The sequence below is a fragment of the Pinus tabuliformis genome, chromosome 4_1, assembly GCF_031772625.1.
Source record: "Pinus tabuliformis cultivar Carrire ecotype Pingquan chromosome 4_1, CPIR1, whole genome shotgun sequence".
NCBI classification, from domain to species: Eukaryota; Viridiplantae; Streptophyta; class Pinopsida; order Pinales; family Pinaceae; genus Pinus; species Pinus tabuliformis.
In genome coordinates, this window is record NC_142303.1 from 215,952,960 (window position 1) to 215,973,679 (window position 20,720).

The 20,720-nt window shown below is 37.4% G+C and overlaps 1 protein-coding gene across 1 annotated transcript in view; it reads right to left on the minus strand.

The window, feature by feature from the left end:
• RECQL3 (DEAD/DEAH box RNA helicase family protein) overlaps positions 1-20,720 on the minus strand; it is a 441,760-nt gene that overhangs the window by 336,034 nt on the left and 85,006 nt on the right. Inside the window, exons 3-8 of the mRNA XM_089419483.1 lie at positions 1,786-1,893; positions 1,646-1,653; positions 1,455-1,538; positions 1,228-1,368; positions 1,074-1,108; positions 702-785 (exon numbers count right to left, since the gene is read on the minus strand). Of these exons, the coding sequence (XP_089275609.1) occupies positions 702-785; positions 1,074-1,108; positions 1,228-1,368; positions 1,455-1,538; positions 1,646-1,653; positions 1,786-1,893 (460 nt within the window). The remainder of the gene's footprint in view (positions 1-701; positions 786-1,073; positions 1,109-1,227; positions 1,369-1,454; positions 1,539-1,645; positions 1,654-1,785; positions 1,894-20,720) is intronic.

The following is a 20,720-nucleotide window of genomic DNA, read 5'->3' on the forward strand; positions in this document are numbered from 1 at the left end:
ACTCATCTTACTAACATCACGTTACATCATCCCCATTGGGTTTGTGGAATCTGAGTACAACAGAAGAAGATGCGAAGAAGAAGTAGAGTTGGAAAACTTTGGTGATTTGATGATCTTTGATGGTACATGAAGCCTCTGATACATTCTTGGGCATGGAGTCTTCAAAATCCTTTGGATACACTTTAGTGGTCAACACATCTCATGAACTCATACTTGACAAAAGGAAAACAAATCGAAGTCTTTCATGACTAAGGCACAAGTCAAGAAGGACCTTCTCTCACTACTATTTTCAACAACCTGAGCCAACAATTTCCTCATAATGTATACTCACTAACATGGGAAAATCTCAGTAACGTTCTGACCCTTGTTATCTTCATAAGTTCATACGTAAACAGTTTCAAGCAAAGAATTGCCCAGTAATACACATGCATTTACAAACATGGGCCAAGATCAAATCTCAATTCCAGTAGACATGCACAAAAGACAACTTGGCCTTCTACAGTTTATAATGTTTAATTACCCTCAATGTCAATAGGAGAAATGATAAATCAGATCTTAGTATCAACAAATATAGTCATATACAACCACCAAGTGGCCTTTAACAAAAGCATATATTGCAAAACAAGTTGGACCTTTGTATTCGCATTCATATACAATACACTTTCAGAAAAAACCAAACTTTCAGTAAAAATCAAACTTACTTTCTAGCAGCTGTGGCTGTTAATGCTAATATTGGCACACCTGGAAGGCAACTTCTCAGGATTGACAATTTGCGGTAACTGGATCTGAGTCAGAACCAACATATCAAAAGTGAATGTTAGCTCCTTGCATCCCCCATGTCCTACCCATTGAAATCTCCCCTGAAGAAGAGACCTCAATAGAACTTGGATCGAACCACATAAACAAAAAACAAAAAGTCTCAAAAATATTTTAAAGGGACGAAGTTATGCGTTCCAAATTTGCACATCTAGGAATCCAAGAAACGATAAAAGAATTTGACACCATATATAAGAATGAACCTATTTGTTCATAGTTATTGATTTCATTAAGCTGTGAGGATTCGATAAGTTCACCTGAAATCATGGCCCCATGATGAAATACAGTGTGCCTACAAAGAAGCAGAAAAGAAAATATAACTAAGTTTACTACAAATATTAACGATTTTGTCTTTGAACACAAAAATACATATAAAGCCCGTTTGACTTGAAAATAAAAAGGTAATGTGACCTCATCTACTGCAATGAGATTCAACAAGCCTCGTGAGTGAACTTTCTTTAATTTTGTCATAAACCCATTAGTTGCAATCAGTTCTGGAGTAACATAGAGCAATCGCAAGATAGGCTTTCCAGAGTCAATGTCATCATAAATCTGGAAATTTCAGTGTGTCAGATTACACACAAGAAAATAAGTATTGTTTTGATAAGTTAATGTTTCTTGTTATTGACAGATATCACCTTCTCTTTAGTAGCTACTTTTTGTGTTGAGGACAAATATTCTGCAGGAATGCCTTGAGACTTGAGAATAGAAACTTGGTTTTCCTTCAAAACCAAGAACAATGGACATTTCAGGTGAGTCACTTAAAAGATTTTCATGATAAATATCTAGGAAATAATATGAATATAGGAAAAGAAATAAAGTTTCTTACCATCAATGCTGTTCAACACAACCAGCATGAACCCAATATGAAGGAAAAAGATGTAGAATGGTTAGATCTTGAGGAGCACAAAAGACAAAAACAGATTCCAAATGCAAGGTAACAAAAAAGTGATTATGAAGAAAACACACCTATCAGTGGTGACACAACAAGAACGATTCCAGCCTTTGCAAGTGCAGGAATTTGGTAGCACAAGGACTTTCCACCTCCTGTTGGCATAAGACAAAAACAATCCTTTCCTGCAAAGCAATTTTGAAATGAAGAAATCCTCAAACTTACTGAATTATGACAATCTGCTGTCCAATAGAACTCATTTTACCTAATAAGCATCCGTTGAAACATAAAGATTTGACACTGGAATATTGTTGAGTGCTAGTGTGCAATAATTATATTGATCTAAGGATCTGAAGGAAAAGTTAAAACCTATGTGTAGCATAAATGGTTAAAACTTAAGACTCAAGAGCTATTATAAAGTCATTGTGTGTCTAAGTGTTACGGAGGACATTGTAAGCCTATAGGATTTTCAAGTAATGAGAGATGGATGTCATGGTAATACCCAAGAGATCATAGTCCTAGCAAGTTTGGGTAGCACATAAAAAAAACTGTTCTAGAGGGATCATTCAAAATTTTATCATTCAAAAATCTTCCAAAGCTGGAGAGATTGCATATGGTGCATGTTACCCCTCCTTCCAACAGGGTTACCAAAGGCAAAAAATTTCAACAGGGCTGGAAATGATACAGAGTCTGGACCACCACTGGGAAAACTCTATAAATGACAGAAGATCGCTGCCTTGCTCAGAAAAAACAGAGCTATCAAGCAAGTTCAGCAATAGAATCACATCATCAACAATATTGGTTCTCTCTCTTATGTAAACCCTCTCTGGATTGACACTTCAATTACCTCAAAGGGACACCTGTTGATAACATGATTTAAGCAGCAATATAATATCAGCAAGACTAAGATAACATCATGCATGGTGAAGGGGCCAAAAACAACAGCCATGATCAAGAACGTCCTAAATAAGTATACTTCAAAGCAATGTTGCGGGGGAGTGCCCCCGCCCTCTCAATCCCGCTCCCAATCCCGCTCCCAATCCACGGTCCAGGCGGGAGCGACTCGGGAGCGGGTCGGGAGCGCACTCCCGAAATCGCTCCCTGCCTATTGCCAGACCGATTTGGGGAGCGTCGCTCCGGGAGCGATTTTTATAGCCCGGGAGAGGTCGGGGAGCGATCGCTCACGGGCTATAAAAAACGCTCCCGGCGGCGTGACCGATGCCCAAAAAATCGCACGGGAAAAAAAAAAATATGCCGGAAAAAAAAAAGGGCACTGGTTGGGGAAAAAAGGTAGGGAAGGGAGGACAATGTAAGGACTGTGAACTATTTTAATAACTTTTCCTTATGAACAGAATAAGAAAAGAATAGATGCAGAGACAGTAAAGTTTTCGAAATTACAGATCATGATCCTGTAACAAAATTTCCTAAATTTTACAAATTTAATTAACAGAACAAAACCAATAAAAATACTTACCTGTAGTCTTACGGTCAATGAAGCCTCAACTGCTCCTGCTTCAGTTACCAAAAGACCGAAACCACCCAGCCAAACTAAGCAGAACCTTGCTACTCAGTCCAGTAAACTTCTCAAGCGAAGTCCACTGTTTCCCCCGTGCCCAGAAACCTCAGAACAAGTTAGGTCTTCCTGATCATAAACAGACTCTGTGTATCATTTTTTCTCCTCCTCCTTCCTCCTCCCTTGCCTCCAACTGTCGCTTCCTTCTTATAAATTTCCATTACCGACATCCTCCATCATCGTGTCTCAATTATTATACGTGTCGATTTTTTTATAAATCAAATCTGATTTGATTTTATCTACATATCTTAATTTTGAATTAAAGTTTATTTATTAATTTTAATTTAATTAATTTTATTTAATTCCATAAATATTACTTTACTATAAGTGGGTCATTACAGACAGGGAGGGAGGGAGGGAATATAAATAAACCCTCCCTCAAATGAATTTCATTATTTAGAAATTGTGAGTCAGAGTGAGAGTGAGAGCAAGAGGAGAGTAAGAGAGGGTGAGAAGCAAGAGAGAGTGAGGGGCAAGAGAGAGCAAGTGAGAGTGAAAGCAAGGAGCAAGGAGCAAGGAGAGAGCAAGTGCCAAGGAGCAAGGAGCAAGGATTAAGGGGAGATTGGAGGCCAAAGAGGTAGGCTCTATTCTAGCAAAAAAAAAAATAATGTTCATTACTAAATAAATTTTTTTCTCCCATTCCCATTCCATTTTTTTGCAGATTCAAACATCATGGTTATATTTCTTGGCATTTTCTTCTTCTTGGTTTCTTTTTTCGTTATTATGGTGTTGGAGAGTAGAAAAAGGAGGGTTGAAAATGAAGAAGGGGATGAAAAAGTGGGTCATAGTGGATTTGATGAAAACCCCGGAGAGGAGGAGTTGGAGGAAAGTGAACATGAGTCTCAAAAAAATTAACAAGACCAAACTCCATTGTGGAAATATGTTAATAGGCCTAAAGCAGGGAAGGGGTGGAACCACTAAATTTCATTTCCCCCATTGCAACAATAATTACACAAGTTCATACACCCGTGCCAGAAAGCACCTCTATGGGAAAAGGCCATGGGATGGAGATAAACAAATAGGAATCAAAACTTGTACAGGTGTGCCAGCAGCAGATAGAGCCAAATACATAAGGGAAGAGGAGGAAGCCCAATACAAATCTAAAAAATCAAAGGGTTTCTTTGAACCAAGCTCACAATCACATGCACAAAGAACTCCTTCAGCGTCCTCCTAAGGCAGTGGATATGGAGGCACAGGGTCACCAAGTTTAAGGCGTAGAAGCATATCAGATTTCCTTGATGAAGGGTGTAAGAATGATGTGGATTCAAAAGTTTATAGGTTTCTTTATGCATGTGGGATACCATTCAATGTTCTTCGCTCACCTTATTGGCACGAAATGGTTTCTACCATAAATGATGTCCCTAAAGGATACAAGAGCCCTGGGTATGACAAAGGCTAGAACCGTTGGACTTGATCATGAAAAAGCAAAAATATCACATTCTTTGAATAGAATGACAAGTTCTTGCACTGACCATGGGGTATCCATTATATCTGATGGATGGACAAATGTAAAAGGCAAGCCATTAATAAGTGTTCTTGTTGTGTCTGTTAATGGTGCCATCTTTCTTTCAGCATATGATTACTCAGACAAGTTCAAGACCAGCATCAACATTGAAGAACCATTACTTGAAACAATTGACCGTATTGGGCCATACAATGTCATCCAAGTCATCACTGATAATGCTCCTAATTGTAAGGCAGCGGGAGCAATTATTGAGGATAAATACCCCAACATATTTTGTTTTGGGTGTTTGGTTCACACAATGAACCTTTTGATGCATGATATTGTTAAGAACAAAAACGAACAATACAAATGGATTGGTGATTTGTACAAGAGAGGCAAAGAAATGATCAAATTTATTACAAATCATAGCAATACCCATGGCCTTTTCCGCAATCACTCAAGATTGGAGTTGTGGAAGATTGCGAGGACTAGATTTGGTAGCTATTACCTCATCTTCAGGCACCTTTTGAAGGTAAGAGAGTCATTGGCTAGCATGGTATCAAGTCCACACTGGCAGATATTAAAGGAAGGGCTACAAATGCAGCTGACAGGCAAGGTTTTGAACAGGTGGAGGAAACCGCTCTTGATGGTATGTTTTGGGCACATGTGAGGCAAGTATTAGATTTCACCAAGCCCGTTTATCACATGATTCGGTTTGCAGATACAGATAAACCAGTGATTGGCGAGGTGTATGAGCAGATGGATACCATGTTGGGGCAAATAAAAGATATTGTTCATAAAAATGATCCCAACTTGTATAAATTGATTCACGATTGTGTGTGTATACGGTGGGATAAACTTAATGTTCCACTACATTGCTTGGCGTATATCCTTACGCCAAAATACTACTCTACATCTTGGTTGGGCCAACCTGCACCAAGGGGTGGGGTTAGGGTCAAACCCCATATAGATGAAGAGGTATCTACAGGATATTTGCAAGCATTAGACAAGTTGATACCTGACAGGGAGGAATGTGCTAGTGTGCGTCTTGAATTAGGCAGATACTTCAGTTGCACTAGTTTGTTTGGTACCTTTCATGCAATAAAAGATAGAGACAGATTTGATGCTCTCACATGGTGGGAATCATATGGCAGCCAGGGACTTCTGCCAAAATTGGCAAAAGAAGTTCTCCACAGGTTGTAAATACTTCTTCTACAAAGAGGTGTTGGAGCACCTACAGCTTCATACATAATGTGAAAAGAAACAGACTCAATGAAAACCGGGCAAAAAGCTTGGTTTATGTGCACTACAATTTGAGGTTGTTCAGTCATTACTGTGATCAGGCTCATGAGGATCCAACATATAAAATTTGGGACAACCACCCAGAGGATGATAATTGGAGGATGGCACTATACATCTTAAAGAACTGGAAGCGGAACTTATGTGAGAGGAAGATGAAGCAATAACCATGCCACCTCCACCATCCAGTAGCAGTGCTCGAGTTCCGAGTCATGTTCCTTTGTTGTCGCCGCCTCCATCTACACCCTCACGTGGAGGGCATGTGCCTTCTTATTCTGGTCGTCGATCTGTGTGGGAGGAGACACCTAGAAGACCACCACGACCTGCTCATACATCAGACACTTCTCATGGCAAGGGCCACATGAAGTAGTAGATAATAGATTTACAATTTACTTGTCTTTTCTAGTTTCTATTAGTTTTCATAACTGTTGAGTCTTGACTCTTTCATATATATTATGATATTTTTTGTAAACAATATATGACAATTTAAGTTTGAGGTTGGCAATTATAACTCATTGGTAATGATTCTGAATTATGAATATGATGCTTCATGAAAGTTGTTTCATTTCATTTCATAATTCATTTTATAACATTTCATTTCATGTTAGATATTATTTCTTGTAATGGTTAAACTTAGCTTACAAGTACAACTTTGGTGATCAATGATGATAAATGTTATATATTGAATTTTCAATTTTGAAAGCTTGAAGTTGAAACTTTAAGATTGATGAATCATGATTCACGAGACTCAATATGTTGTATGTTACTAACTTGTGGACATGGTTGATGAAGATTATAACTTCTAGATGATTGATGTTATATGGTTCAATGATCAATCTATTTTTTTAATGTTTTTTTATATCTAATTCATCATTCTACATGTTTTTGTTGACATATATGTATCAAAATATAAAAAATATATATATTATATAAAAATCGCTCCAGGATTCGCTCCCAAACCGGGAGCTTTTGAAAATGTCACTCCCGCACCTGTTTTCGCTCCCGCTCCCAAGTAACACTGCTTCGAAGTGTTGTTGGCCACTATCTGTGAACATCATCGTGGGACTATTTGATCTATGGAAGCAGTTGAGAATGAGGTACTATTTTAGGGCTGTAATTACACTTTTCAAACCTGTTACAAGTGGCCATCAGTCTCCAGCTCTTAAACTCAGGAAAAAAAGGTTGTAATTTCCAGAGTTATGAGCAGAGTTCTTATCCACAGGATCAGATAATCAAAGACTGTTTGAGGGATCAATGGGACACTTCAAACTTCAAACAACCTTTCTAATGCAGATCAGCTGGAAAAGTCACAGTTATAGCAGAGACAGTTTAGTTGCAGCCTGCCCATCGTCGAACAGCAGCTCAATGTATGTATTCCATGTATATCCTAGGTCCAAATCCCAGCAATAAGACCCTTTCCAGCATGCAAACAAAGAAGGCAGATTCTGAGAATGAATGTGACAGAAGAGTGGATTCTGGCCCATATTTGAATCCCTCAACTTCCAGTTTGACACCGGTGCACATAAAGGTTGCACATTGAATTTTGATGCTGGAAATAGGGTTTCCTTTACAGCAGACTTACATTGTGAAATGAGTCATTATGAGGCAAATGGTGAACATGAGTTCTCTGGTGCCTATGGTATTGGAGACGAAAAATTTAAAGAGGACCACCCTCAATGGAAGATTTTCCCCGATGGAAAAGAAGTAGAGCCACACGCATAACTGTTACCAGCTTTCAGAACCCTAATGGCCGTGTGTTGGCTTCTGAAGCTGGTTCGATTTGTGGGTTGACCGCGACCATGAATGGTATTCTTGACCCCTCCTTTTTGCGTCGATGCACCCAGGTCTCTAACTGATGAATTTGGCAAGATGGCATCAAGAACAGCAATGGCTCGCCTTCAAGCTCAAGACCGGTTACCGACATTGTCAATGGGCTGCACAATTTCGCAGTACATGGTTATTCTCTGTCCAAGGGCATCAGCATAGGAAAGCACATTGCCAATGAGACTTTCACTGTGGGAGGTTATAAATGGGCCATTAATTTTTAACCTAAGGGCAGAGATAAAGCATTTTAAGGAAACAATGCATTTATTGAAGGGAGGTTGACTTATTCAAAGGAGCCATTGAACCTTTGTCATGGGACATTGGGCATCATTTTCAAAAGATCAAGAATTTAAAGATGATCAAGGCTAGTGTTGGACAATTGGACAAAAAGCCCTCTTTTAAGGGATTCACTTGGGATTTTGCATTGGACATGTAGTTTTGTCCACTTTTCTTTTGTTTTTTTATTATTATTTTTGAATTATAAAAGAATTAGTCTTTTTGAGCAAATCTTTCATAAAAATAATATTATTTTATTATAAAAGAGTTAAAGCCCTTCTGATAAAGAGAGATATTTCCACATTTTGAATCATTTTTGGAGAGTAGTATTCCTCCCCTTAGGGACTTAATAAAATATTCTTGGTTTATTAGTGTTGTGGGTTGATTCGTCTATGCCTTTTCTTCTCAGCTCTTGCCTATAAATTGTGCTTTCAAAAGATTAATTTTACAATTATAATTCGGTGATCACGATACTAATCTACCGATCCATTCGAGGTATAGATGGTCACTTGGAAGGGGAGGTCTAGGCTCTATGGTCTTTATCTCGCCCTTAGTTTCCATCAGGAAGACATGCCATTGTGTTGGACAAACCTTCTAGGGGAAATCTTCAACCTTAGTGTGAGATACTAGTGGCACTATTGGTATAGTGGTTGGGGCACCTCGAATGCGTGGGTCCTCAGTGTGAAGTCAGATCTCTTGTAGGTTAGTCTGGACTAGTTGGGATAGTTTCACCCCCAACTCCTCACCCATCCAATCCCAAATGAAGAGCTAACAAAGAGGGGGGTTTTGAATCTTTGATCGCAACGCCGCCCATTGCCCTTAAACATTGCCACTAACCTTTGTATCCTTCCATCACCCTTATATCCTTCTTCTATTAAAAAACATTGCCACTAATATTTATATCCTTTTTCTATTAAAAAACCATTTCAGTCATTGGAGTTACTTGTGATATCACCTTGCTCCATATTGTTTAAGCCCTAGTGACCTATAGGGCAGACCCTCTCAAAGTTGGAGGAGAGTTGACCTAAAGAGGCAAGGTAGGCCACCAAGGTGAGAATGGGTGATCTACCCAAGTTCCACTCGGATTGAGTGGTGTGGTTTGGAGCTTTCATCACTTTAACATACAATTTGCAGAGGTAACAGTGCATAATGACAATACATGCCCAATGTTTTATGAATGAAATGACACTTATTATCTTCTCTACACAATTACCCTTTTGGATTGAGTCCAAGAATACTAGAACACTGTCATCCATATCTTAACAAACTAGTGAAGCCGTGTGGACGAGTATTAATAATAGATTGAAGGGAGGGAAGGTAAGTGAGGCCGAATGGTCAGGTATGTGTTGAAGCTGATCTAGAAAGAAACTCTCCCACAAAAATTCAACATGTATTGAGGTAGGAAGATGTACAAAAGGTAATCTATCTCAACTTGTACATTCTTTTTTCACAATTATAGTTTGTATTTGAACCATTACCACTATGTGCAAGTAAGAACTAGAATGGTGGATGGCGACTAAGGGAAAGCAAAGGAGGAAAAGGACAAAAAAGCACGTTTCCATGACAGTTGAGGCTCAACAGCTAAATGGCGATCGAGGATGGGGACAAGGGCAGCTAAGGATGGCAAGAACCAGTGACAGCAGGGCTCATGATAGCACAATGGGCACAGCAGAGCAATGTGGCAGACGTAAAAGAAAGTACAGCTGCAGCAACTGGAGGAAGCAGTTTTTACAGTTTTTCTTGATAATTTGTAGGAAAATTTTTACTGAGGGTAAGAATGGAGAAGAGAAGGGTTTGGACACTAGAAATACCTTACAGCGGTACCATTTGGACATGATCCGTACAAGTATGAATTCAACTGATAGTCAGAAAAAATACATTGTGGATCATGTTGGTAACCAGCCAGAGGTTTCGAATGTTTATAGAGACAAGGAGATTGCAGGCTGTGAATGTACAAGGATTCCTAGATTTGATAACGTGAACCAGCATCAAAGCCACTCGAGGGAAAGTTTTGAAGTTTTCCCCTTGATTACATTTCTTTGAATCCAATTGAGTCTGAGGCCAGAAAGTAGGTTGTGGTTTGGTCCTTGAATGCCAAAGTTTTTTGGTGGTAATGATAAGGACTCCTTTGTTCCCCCTGAAGAAGACAATGTGAGCACCCTCGGTGGCAAGCATGTGATTAGCTTGAACGCAGATTTACAAATTATAGTATAGCTAATGAATGTGGATGAACATCTTTGTTTGGAAGGGGTGCTTGAGCAGAAGGAGGGACGCAGGCTTGTGATGCCAAATGAGATAGGAATGTGGTGCTAACAATGGCAGGAGACTCAGTGATGGGAGAAGAGACACTAGTTTCTAATGTGATTCCAAATCAGCTTCATGTGGAGCTTGTGCCTGAGGTGACCAGGATCCCCTCTTAGTCCTAATAAAAGCTATTGTTTCGCTCTTTGCAAATCCTGATGATTTCAACTTTTTCCTTGTTGACAACAAAGAATATTTTGAGGATAATATGCATTTGGAGACACGGGGTCATTTTGTGTTTTTTACACCACATGCCAAACTAAGAGGCTTTTAGTTGCTAGTCTCTGTTGAACTGGAAGGCCAAGAGAATTACCTTGAACTCCTACAGGGGCTTGGGTTCTATTACCCCTCATATTGTATTTGGCTAACAGTGATGATTTTCATCATAAAAGTTTGAACCTATGTTGCAATGGATGGACTAGGCGCACACACCATGAATATTCTTCCTGTTATGATAGTTTTTTGCCTTGGAGATAATGCTATCACTTGATTGATTGATTGATATGTCGGATGGCTCTCCCAATGTTGCACGAAGCACCCCCCCCTGATTCCAAGCCCGGAAGCGCGTCTCGTGCGGAAGCGTCTAAGAAGCTTAGGCGGAAGTGCGCTTCCGCTTGTTTTGGACGCTTCCTGGAAATTTCGGAAGCTTTCCTCCGAAGCGCACTTCCGAATCTTCCGAATCTCCGAATCTCCGGAAAAGCGTTTAGAAAATCGTTTTTTTTTCAATTCTTTTTTAATTTTAGGTGAGTTTGCTTGTTGGAGGTGGGTCCACCTTGGGTTAGGGTGAGGAATGAAGGCAAAAAAAAATATAAAAAAAAAATATAAATATAGCAGATGCTCCCTCATGGTAATGTTAAATTCTTAAAGTAAAAGTGACATTCTCCTTTATTTTTCATTTTCATCCTTTTACTTAAATTTTTAACATTACCATGAAATGACTTAGGATGTTTGAGAGTGGTTTCAGCCTCATTGGACTTCATATGGAGGAAATAGAATTTCATATCCTATTCAAAATTCAGCAGACTTAACAGTTTTCAGGAATTCAGGATCAATGGGATTGTGGCATTTCATTAGATTATATCAAGTATGAAAGTATGCGATTAGCATTTAATCAAGAGCACCAAGCCCTATATGTACCCTAGTGTTGGTGGTGTTAATTGTTGAACTCCTTTGTCACGCAGCACGCCCTTAGCAAAAATTACCTTTCAATCAAGTCAAAATCATCAATCAAGCATGTTAAGCTTTTTCTACCATATTTTAAGTCTTGAATTAGGTAGTTTGATCAAAATTGGGCAATGTTGACTAATATCCCTAGACAAATGAGGTAGAGGCAAAGGCTAGACAAGAGGAGAAGAATCTAGATTCTAGATGATTGATGCATCTAAATGGTTGATGCTCGAATAATTAATCATTAATGTACAATGGAAGTTATATCTATCTTGATTTATGCAAAAATATGCATGTTTTCATGTCTTCTACAACTAATTTAGTATTTGGGATGTTTGTTTTGAGTATAAATGCAAAAAAATATAAAATATATATATATATAGCAGACGCTTCGCTTCCTAGATTTTTGGAAAATGACGCTTCCGCGTCCCCGCTTCCAAAAAACATCCCCGCTTCGTGCAACATGGGGCTCTCCGTTTGGTTCTTTGTTCACATGTGCACACTTTTCATTGATGGATCACCCTCATCGTGGATTATCTTGATGGTTATGGAGCATCCCACCTCACATTTTTATTCTTTGCATCACGGTGTTGTTATTGATATGCTACACCTTTTCCATTTGTAGTGATAATTGGACAGTGATGATGGCACATTAGATGAACACCCTAGTGAGTATGGTCTTGTTTAGCATATCATGGTACCTCAGCATTGTGGTTTCTTGCTTCTAGGGAAGCAATCTTCATGTACACCCCTTTTCACATGTTTTAGCCCTCTCAATGACTACTTTTGGTGTCATGTAATAAGGTTTGATCTTCATGGTGTGAACAACCTTGATTGTATGGAGATATTTGACATTAAGTTTTGTTCTTGGCATGGTTGACTACCTTCCTTAGTGGAGCAACCCCCTCTTGACATAAATGCTGAGGCATGAGCATGAATTATTATTTAATAGATGGTGTTATTCTCCAAGAAGTTTGTGGATCAATATGATGACTTGGCATATGGATGGATATTATTATATGTTTTGTTGACTCCTTAAAGGATGTAGCCATTTTGCACACTCTTTGAGTAGTTATTACACCCTTAGAGGATACTATTCATTATTTCAAGAAGGATTTTTCTTTATCAACAAAGGTCAACTTGAGGAGGCATCGTAGCAGTAATGTCCCCAATAGTTTAGGAGGTGTTGACCCTGTTGCCTACACCTACCTACAAGTTAGTGAGAAAAGCCTTCAACCCCACAAGGTGTGGTTGGTGGCAGGGAACTAAGAGAAGGGGTTGTCACACTAAATCCTCTCTCTCTCCGTTTAAGCTATCTCCTAGGTTAGCTATGGGAGGTGGTCCCTAATATGGAAAACTAAGATAAAAGAAATGTGAGGTTTTAGGAGAGATGTTAAAGTGAAAGTGGATTACTTTTTAAAATTATGAGCAAAATATGATATGAGCAATAAAAATAATTAACATATTAAAACCATAAATCAGTGCCTTAAGATAAATTGCTCAACAAGAATGAAAGATATATTTGCTCAAAACAAAAGTAGAATGCTTCAAAAAATGAAAGCAAAGCAATCTTGAAATGGAGACAAAGATGTTAGCACGATAATCGATACAAGATATAAAATGCTTTTAAAATATAATCAATGCCTAAATCAAAGCATATAGAGATATCTTGCAAAAAGAAAATCAATTAGTGTTCCACATGCAAAAGAAAAATGAAACAATGCTCGCCAACATAAAATATTCAATAATGACAAGTAAAATGGACAATTGCAAGTGAAATCATAAGATGTATTAGCATGAGATGCACCTATATTAGATTTGAATGCAATTAGTCTTGGTTATTTTTAATCTAAAATGTCTAATCTAAATGAGAAGTCCTCCTCTTGAGCTCTTACCAAAGGGTAAAAATTGGGGTGACTGTAAGAAAGAGGGGGCAAGGGCACGGAGGTGTCATTAACGATACCCGTCCCCTGAGTCTTACGAGCCAACGTGTGTCTTTATTCCTACAAGAGGACAAGCCACCTTCATCACTGCAGGGTCACAACGCTTTTACCTTACTTCGTACCAGATGGAAAAACTTTCCAAGAAAGTATTTTCCCTATACTTTCTATCAACCAAGCTTATGCTTGGAGGTTAATTTTAGTGAGGCTTGGGGCCTAACATGGAAGCCTTCTTATACTTGTTGACCACTCCATGTCAACTACCCCATGGCTATACATCTTTTCGCGCATGGATTTCCATCATGTCCGAGCACTCAGATGATCCGCAGATTCATCATTATCAGTTATATGTACACTAGAGTTTTGTAAACCCATTCTTCATTTTGTAATGTAAATGATCCTAGTAAGACAAATGTATGTAACAACCTAAGTAAATTTATTTTTATGATGATGATTTCTATCCTAGGAGGTTTTTAGTCTCACCGATTCATGTGTGTTTCTAAACACAAATGATCAGCAGAGTTTTTCCCTCCAGTCTCACCCCAAAGTTAGGGTGGACTTTGTCGTCGGGATTTTAAATGAGTCCTAGTGTTATTTATCGAGTCCCTATAAAAGTGATTTGGGAATAATTCTAACTATTTGGTTAGATTATTTTATCGCATGTCACTTAATCTACTAGATCATATTTTGTGTCGCAAAAATAGGTAATTATTGAGGGTTTATAACGAATGGGTGTTCCCCTTTCATTGGTTAGAAATGTAATATTTCATGTAAAAAATATTTAGTGCATGGTCCCTCATAGTTAGACACCATGGCTAAATATTTGAGGGTTGGAAAAATTAATACTCCCCTCATAAGTGAATTAATTAAAACTTCTGGCTAAAATAAATTAAAATGCTAGAGCCAGAAATTTAATTAATTTAGGTCCTAGGAAAAATTAAATTCTCCAACATTTAAAATTCGCGTGTTTTAAAATTTTTAACTTTTGAAGGTCCCCGGCCAAAGGAATATTGAAAATTTCAAGATATTTTGAACCCTTGGGCCATAATAGTTAAGTCAAAGTCAACTTTTTGTGGCAAGTAACTCAAAATCATCATTTTTGAGTTAATTAAAAGTGAAATTCGAATTTCCTGAAAAAGTAACTTTATTTCAATGGTGATGATTAAAAGATCATTTGGTCTTCATCAACGGTTAAGATTGTTTTGACGGGAATCAAGCCAACCAGCCATTGGAAAAAATTTCTATAAATGAGAGGCCTCTCTCCATTATTTGGATCCAATTTCTGAATCGTGTACTTGCTCTAAGAAAACTCTTGTAACTTTTTTTAGTTAATAAAACACAAAGACTTTGGGGTTTCAGATTGTGGTGTTCCTCTTTCAGATTTATGTGGTAATATTGTTCTTAATACTTTGTTGCTTTTATTTGCATTTGCTGGTTAATAGCCTTTGAGGATTGATCTGTGTACAGGTATCTTGCACAAATTTCTGGGTTTTTTAAAATATCATTTTAATTTGATAAAAGTAGCAGGTATCTCTATTTCTTGATAATTTTATGATCATTTTTTAGATCTCTATTAATCTAACAAACAAATTTAAGTGTGCAGAAGTTATCATTAAGAATTTGGGCGTTTGGAGAAGTCCTCAGCTGGACCAACTGACTCTCAGTTTACAGAATCTAAAAGAGCCCATTATCTTTTTAATTTCTGAAGTCATTTTATAGAATATTTTACTTGCAGGGTTTTTCTTGGGCTTGTGCCTCTTTAAAATTTCAAATTTATTTCTAAATATTGTGCAAAAATTTGTTTAAATCTGGCTAATAGAGGGCTTTGATCTGCATATCCGCTAAATCTATAGAATATTATTGTAGATTTGTAAATAGCAAATTTCTAATTCATTGGGGTTCTGGGTATTTCATATTTTTGTATATACATGCTTTGGGGTTTTCTGTCTTTTATTTGTGCAGAAAAAAATCTGAAAATTGCAGGTGATTTTTGTGGATTCCAAAGAGAGATCTGAGCCCCAAAGAGCATCTCCATTTTGTTTGCAGGTTGAGGAGAAATTTCAGAAGGATCGTGGGCAAATTTTTTTAGGGCCTTGAGGCCCAGCGCTAGCCATCTCCAACCTCATTCTCAGCCTCTATCATTCCACCCTCAGGCCTCTCATCTTTGCAGCCTTCTTCACCATAATTTTCTCACTAAAATTTTCCTAAAATTTTCCAAAAAAATTTAACAAAATTTTCGAAGTTTGGCATTTGCATTTGAAAATTTTCAGTGGCTTGGGCAGCCCATCTTCAAGTGTCTTCAAGCCCCTAGGGACTGACTGGTGCACATCCTCTAAACCCTTACCTCTTTCATTGATATAATTGAAAGCAAGATTAATACTGGCATAAAATTTTAGTTATCTGAAATTTAACAGCAAATTAGTTTGCATCTTTCACTGCATTACATTTTAGAAATATAATTACTTTCAGAAACTTTTGCATGCTATTTTCTGAATATTATTTCACTGTTTTTTCAATAATTTTCTGAGTTTTTAGATCAAATAAATTAATAAATCAGAAAGAATTAAACTCAAAAATTTTCTGAATTTAGCAGCAGATTTAATTTACATTTTAACTGTTGTATAATTGCTGAAATAGAAGTTAGTTTCAGTAACTTTTGCAAACAAATTTCTGGAAATTGTTTCACTGTTGTTCGGTAATCTATTTCTCAGTTTTTTGATCAAATACGTTAATAGATCAGAAATAATTAAACTCAAAAATTTTCTGAATTGTAGTTATCAGTTTATCATTTAAATTTTTTTGTTGTTATACATAGAAATTTTTGAATATTGCATGGTTACAACATTGTTCTTTTAGAGTACATTGTTAGTTTTAACATTTGATGTAAGAGCAGATTACTACACTGATATTTCATTAATGTGAAATGAGTTTAAAACATTTCGTTTAATTTATGAATTTCATTTGTTTTTACATGTTTATGCAAGTAGGACTAATCTAATTTCACTTATGCATTTAATGATCTTGATTGAGTATTTAATACAAATGAATTTTTTAATTTAAAAAATGTTTTATTCCAGCATTTTACATTTCAGTCCATTGTGCATTTCAGTAAATTACTTGTGGAGATTTTACATTTTAAACTGCTGGTATAAGTACTTGCGTTCACATTTAGATCATCACCTTTTTGAGCCTCAAGTTAAATAACGTTTAAGACATATTTCAGAAATAATTTTAGGCCCTCATTTAACTAAAATTAACCAAGTCCCTGCATTTCACATAGTTTTAAGTTTTGCATTTGCATATGAGACAGTCGAGTCTTTTCAGCGGCAGTTTCCCATGCTTTACTTGAACCTTATTTTCTTCGCAAGATAGTTGACTCCACAAGGCACTGGTATCACTTTCTTCAAATCATTTTGAATCCTTAAAATCTTGTGCAATCTAAAACAAGTATTGGTTGCTTAGCTGTGTCTCCCAGGTTGGTTCCCAACTAATCTTTCTTTTTTCCATTTCCATAGGGTCTACCCCCCTTAGTCTACTATTGGGAGACAACTCAAACGGAGTGATTGGGGATCAGTGTGATAGCCCCCGATCTGAGTCGTTGTCGCAGTGCCTAGACATTTTGTGTGACAACAATACTAAAATGCCTAGATGAAATGCATGAGTGAGTGCTATTGCTTCCAAGAATGTATTGCTATTAGTGCTCAAAATAAAAGACAATGTTCAAATAAACAATACCAATATCTTTCAATGGAAAGGGAAAGTGAAACAATTAGCTCAATGTAGCTCCACAAGTTCCAAATATGTTGCTTTGCAAGTAAATGAAATCAATGCCAAATTGCTTCAATGGAGTGACACAAGAAAGACCCAACAATAATGATAATGCCACATAATATAAATTGACAATGATAAAGCAATGTGCTCAAGGGACTTGTGAAACCAAAGTAGATGGATAAATTAAACTAGTTTAAGCTTGCCCAGTAAATATAAAATACTTGCTTGCATCAAAAGAAAAATTGCATGTGTTGTAGTAGATTGCCCAATACAAGTATTCAAGAAATGGAAATGGCAAACATAAACCAATCTCAAATGTATGCTAAAATGAAAATGGATGTGAGTGTTATGTTAAGAAACTAATCATGCACGAATGAACTTAGCAATGAGATTAACAAAGAAAACTGGAGTAACTAAATTGAGAGATTAGTCCGCCCACAAGAAATGATCCTCCCTCTAAATGGGGAGAAAGGATACCATGGGAAAAATCCCAAACTCCCTCACAAGAAAAAAATAATATTTTTATTAGAGATTGGTTACAAAGAGAGAAAAGAAAAGCCTTTTGAGAAGACTTCCCAAGGAAACCAAAGGAGTCTTTTACAACATGCCACTTCCAAGGGCTAGATCTCTTCAAGTAACAACTACAGGAGAGTCTTTGACAAAATCTGAAAATACAAGAAACAAATTTGCAGCAATCAAATCAGCCACAAAGAGAGTTGTATTCAGCGCTAAGGAGAGAGGCTAAGCCTCCTCTAGCCCACAGCCTAGTGAGAGAAGGATGTTGCCCTCAAAGTAGAACTCGGCCTTTCAAGAAATGATGCCTCAAATACTCACGACCTCCTTGAATTTTCGTCTCAAAATGCTCCAAAGGTCTTGCAAATAACTTGTTAAATGTCTCAAATGAAAACTCCCTCAAGCTGCCACAAGGATTGAATTAGTAAATCTGCTCAAAAGGGCTGCAAAACAGATCCAAAATGAGTGGAAAGATGACATGAAAGAGTCAAAATGATAATCTACAATTAGTGTACAAGAACTAGATCAAGACATGCAAGTAGAACTCCATACTTGTCTAGTTAAAACCATGCTCTAGGTAGCAAATAAAATCCTTGAAAGCACAAGATATTGATCAAGAAAAATATTGAATTTAAATTTATGTGATCTTAGTAGGCTAGAGGAAAGGAAACTCCCTCTTTCAAAATCGTTTGATGAGATCCTTGAGGCAAACCGATTGGGTCCTTCTATTCTTGATCTTGGGAGTTAGTTCGTCTATTGGAGAGTTACCCCACGCCCAAGTAAATCCTTCAACCAAATCTAAAGATCTCTACACACTTGGAAAAAGATGTTAGCAATCATAAAGGGATTAGATTATACAATGGAGGAGAAGACTAGAGATTTCACCAAAAATCTTCTAGTGCTCCTCTTCCTAGAGTATTTCTCTAACCCAAAAACCATACAAGATAGCTTGCATATGTTAATCCAAACAAGTGGCAAAATGATAACTAGCATAATCCAACATACATGTAGAATGTAAAGCACAACAATTGAAATAACAGCGCCTCAAGCAATGGAAAGAGAACACCAACACAATAGTACCCCAAAATCTTTTTATTATATGAAAATGAATACAAAATCCAGTGGTCTCCGTAAGCCCAATAGCTCGTTCTAAAGATACAATATGAGAGCCAAAGGCTCATTTAAATAGAACTATGGGAGCCAATCCCAATGAAAAATGAAATGACAAGTGTAGCAATGGTGAAAATCCCAATGTAAAGTCAAGTTACATGTGGCAAAGATAATTGTCTCATGTGTTTCCAAACTACTGGTCAAGTGTAGACTTAACTGAAGAATGTGGTAGACAAACTCCCTCAAAAATATGTGTTGGTTGCGACCACAAGCAGAGTCTATCCTTTTCCCATGCGCAAATCTATTGAGGTTGCCATGTGCAATCGAGTGGATAAGAAGGGGAGACACACTCCCAATGAACCTTCAACAAATAACCACGCTCTGCCACCTCTAACAAATTGTTGTTCATAATCTTCGTAGACTGCTATGTGACTGCATGTTGGAATATGAGCATGTGTTTAGAGGAGCTTAGATAAGGGGAGTTAACTCTCACATAAAACTGTTGTTAACTTGCCACATAAAACTGCCTACAAACTCCCACATAAAACTGTTGTTGTGTTGCCAGACATGCTCTGTGTATCCTCTAAAATATGAACTGTAGCTTGTGCCTGCGTGGACTATGGTGGACTGCCCTTAATTTGTTGCGTATGATTGAGGATGACTGGGCCTGCATATGATTTAATTTGCTTGCAGCGTATGTCTTTGGTGTGCATGGAATGGAGGGGGACAAGAATTGTCCCATGTGGCAGAGTTATCCCCACTAAAACTGATATCCAAACATGTGTTGTGTATTAAATTTAATTGTTGGCTGAGTGGAGTTTCTTTGCTGGCAACGTACATGAGACAGTGCTTTGACCTTTGAATTTTATGGCATGTGCATATTTCTCTTTTAATTTCCCATACATAGCAAAGGAGAGTGATGTGGGGTCCATTCCCCACTCACTAACTTTACCTTATATTTTAATTCCATCACATTTTTTTCTTTTTTGAATTAAATCTAACATGAATTTTTGCCATTTGTAATACTTGATGACTTCATCGCGAAACAACTTGACTTCCTTTGACTTGGCACTTGGCACATTTAACTTTGACTTGTACCTTATGTGGTGGGCGCCACATACTTGCCACATCATCTTTGACTTCTCCTTTGAACTTCCATGTCACCTTTTGACTCTTTTTTGACTTTGGAAAAAGTAATTATTTTTTCCAATTATTAATTTTTGAATTTTTTCCTCATTTTTGCCACTGCCATTAGGAAAATCGACTTTTGAGAGACTAAAAGTCATTTTTTGACCCCCAAAATGGGTCATGGATAATGTTGGGTCTCTGAGGATGAATGTCGAGTAGTCACATGCCCCAGACATTTCCAAAGGCCACTTATTTACATCATTACATAGAAAATAATTAAAAATCCTCGTTTTGCGGGAAATTTTTAATTATTAAAAAATCTTGCTTATACCTAGCCAAATTCCAAGAAACTTTTTGTGTGATCTAATATGGTAATATACATCGACTCTAGACACTAAGATGTGTTAGGGGTTCAACCTTCAAACCGTCACCCCAGCTTTGGGGTAAAAAGTGAGTGAAAAAACCTAGAAAGTTATACGCCTCTTTAAAAGAAGTGATAATTAACCAGATAAAAAAAACACTTCAAGGTGTACTCGTTTACTGATCAAGTCCCAACATCCTAGGCCTGTTACAGACTCAAAACTCTTCATTACTAGTATCACTTATTACAATTCCCCGCAGGGTGTGGAATTTGGGTACAAGAAATATGATGAGAAGATAGAAGTA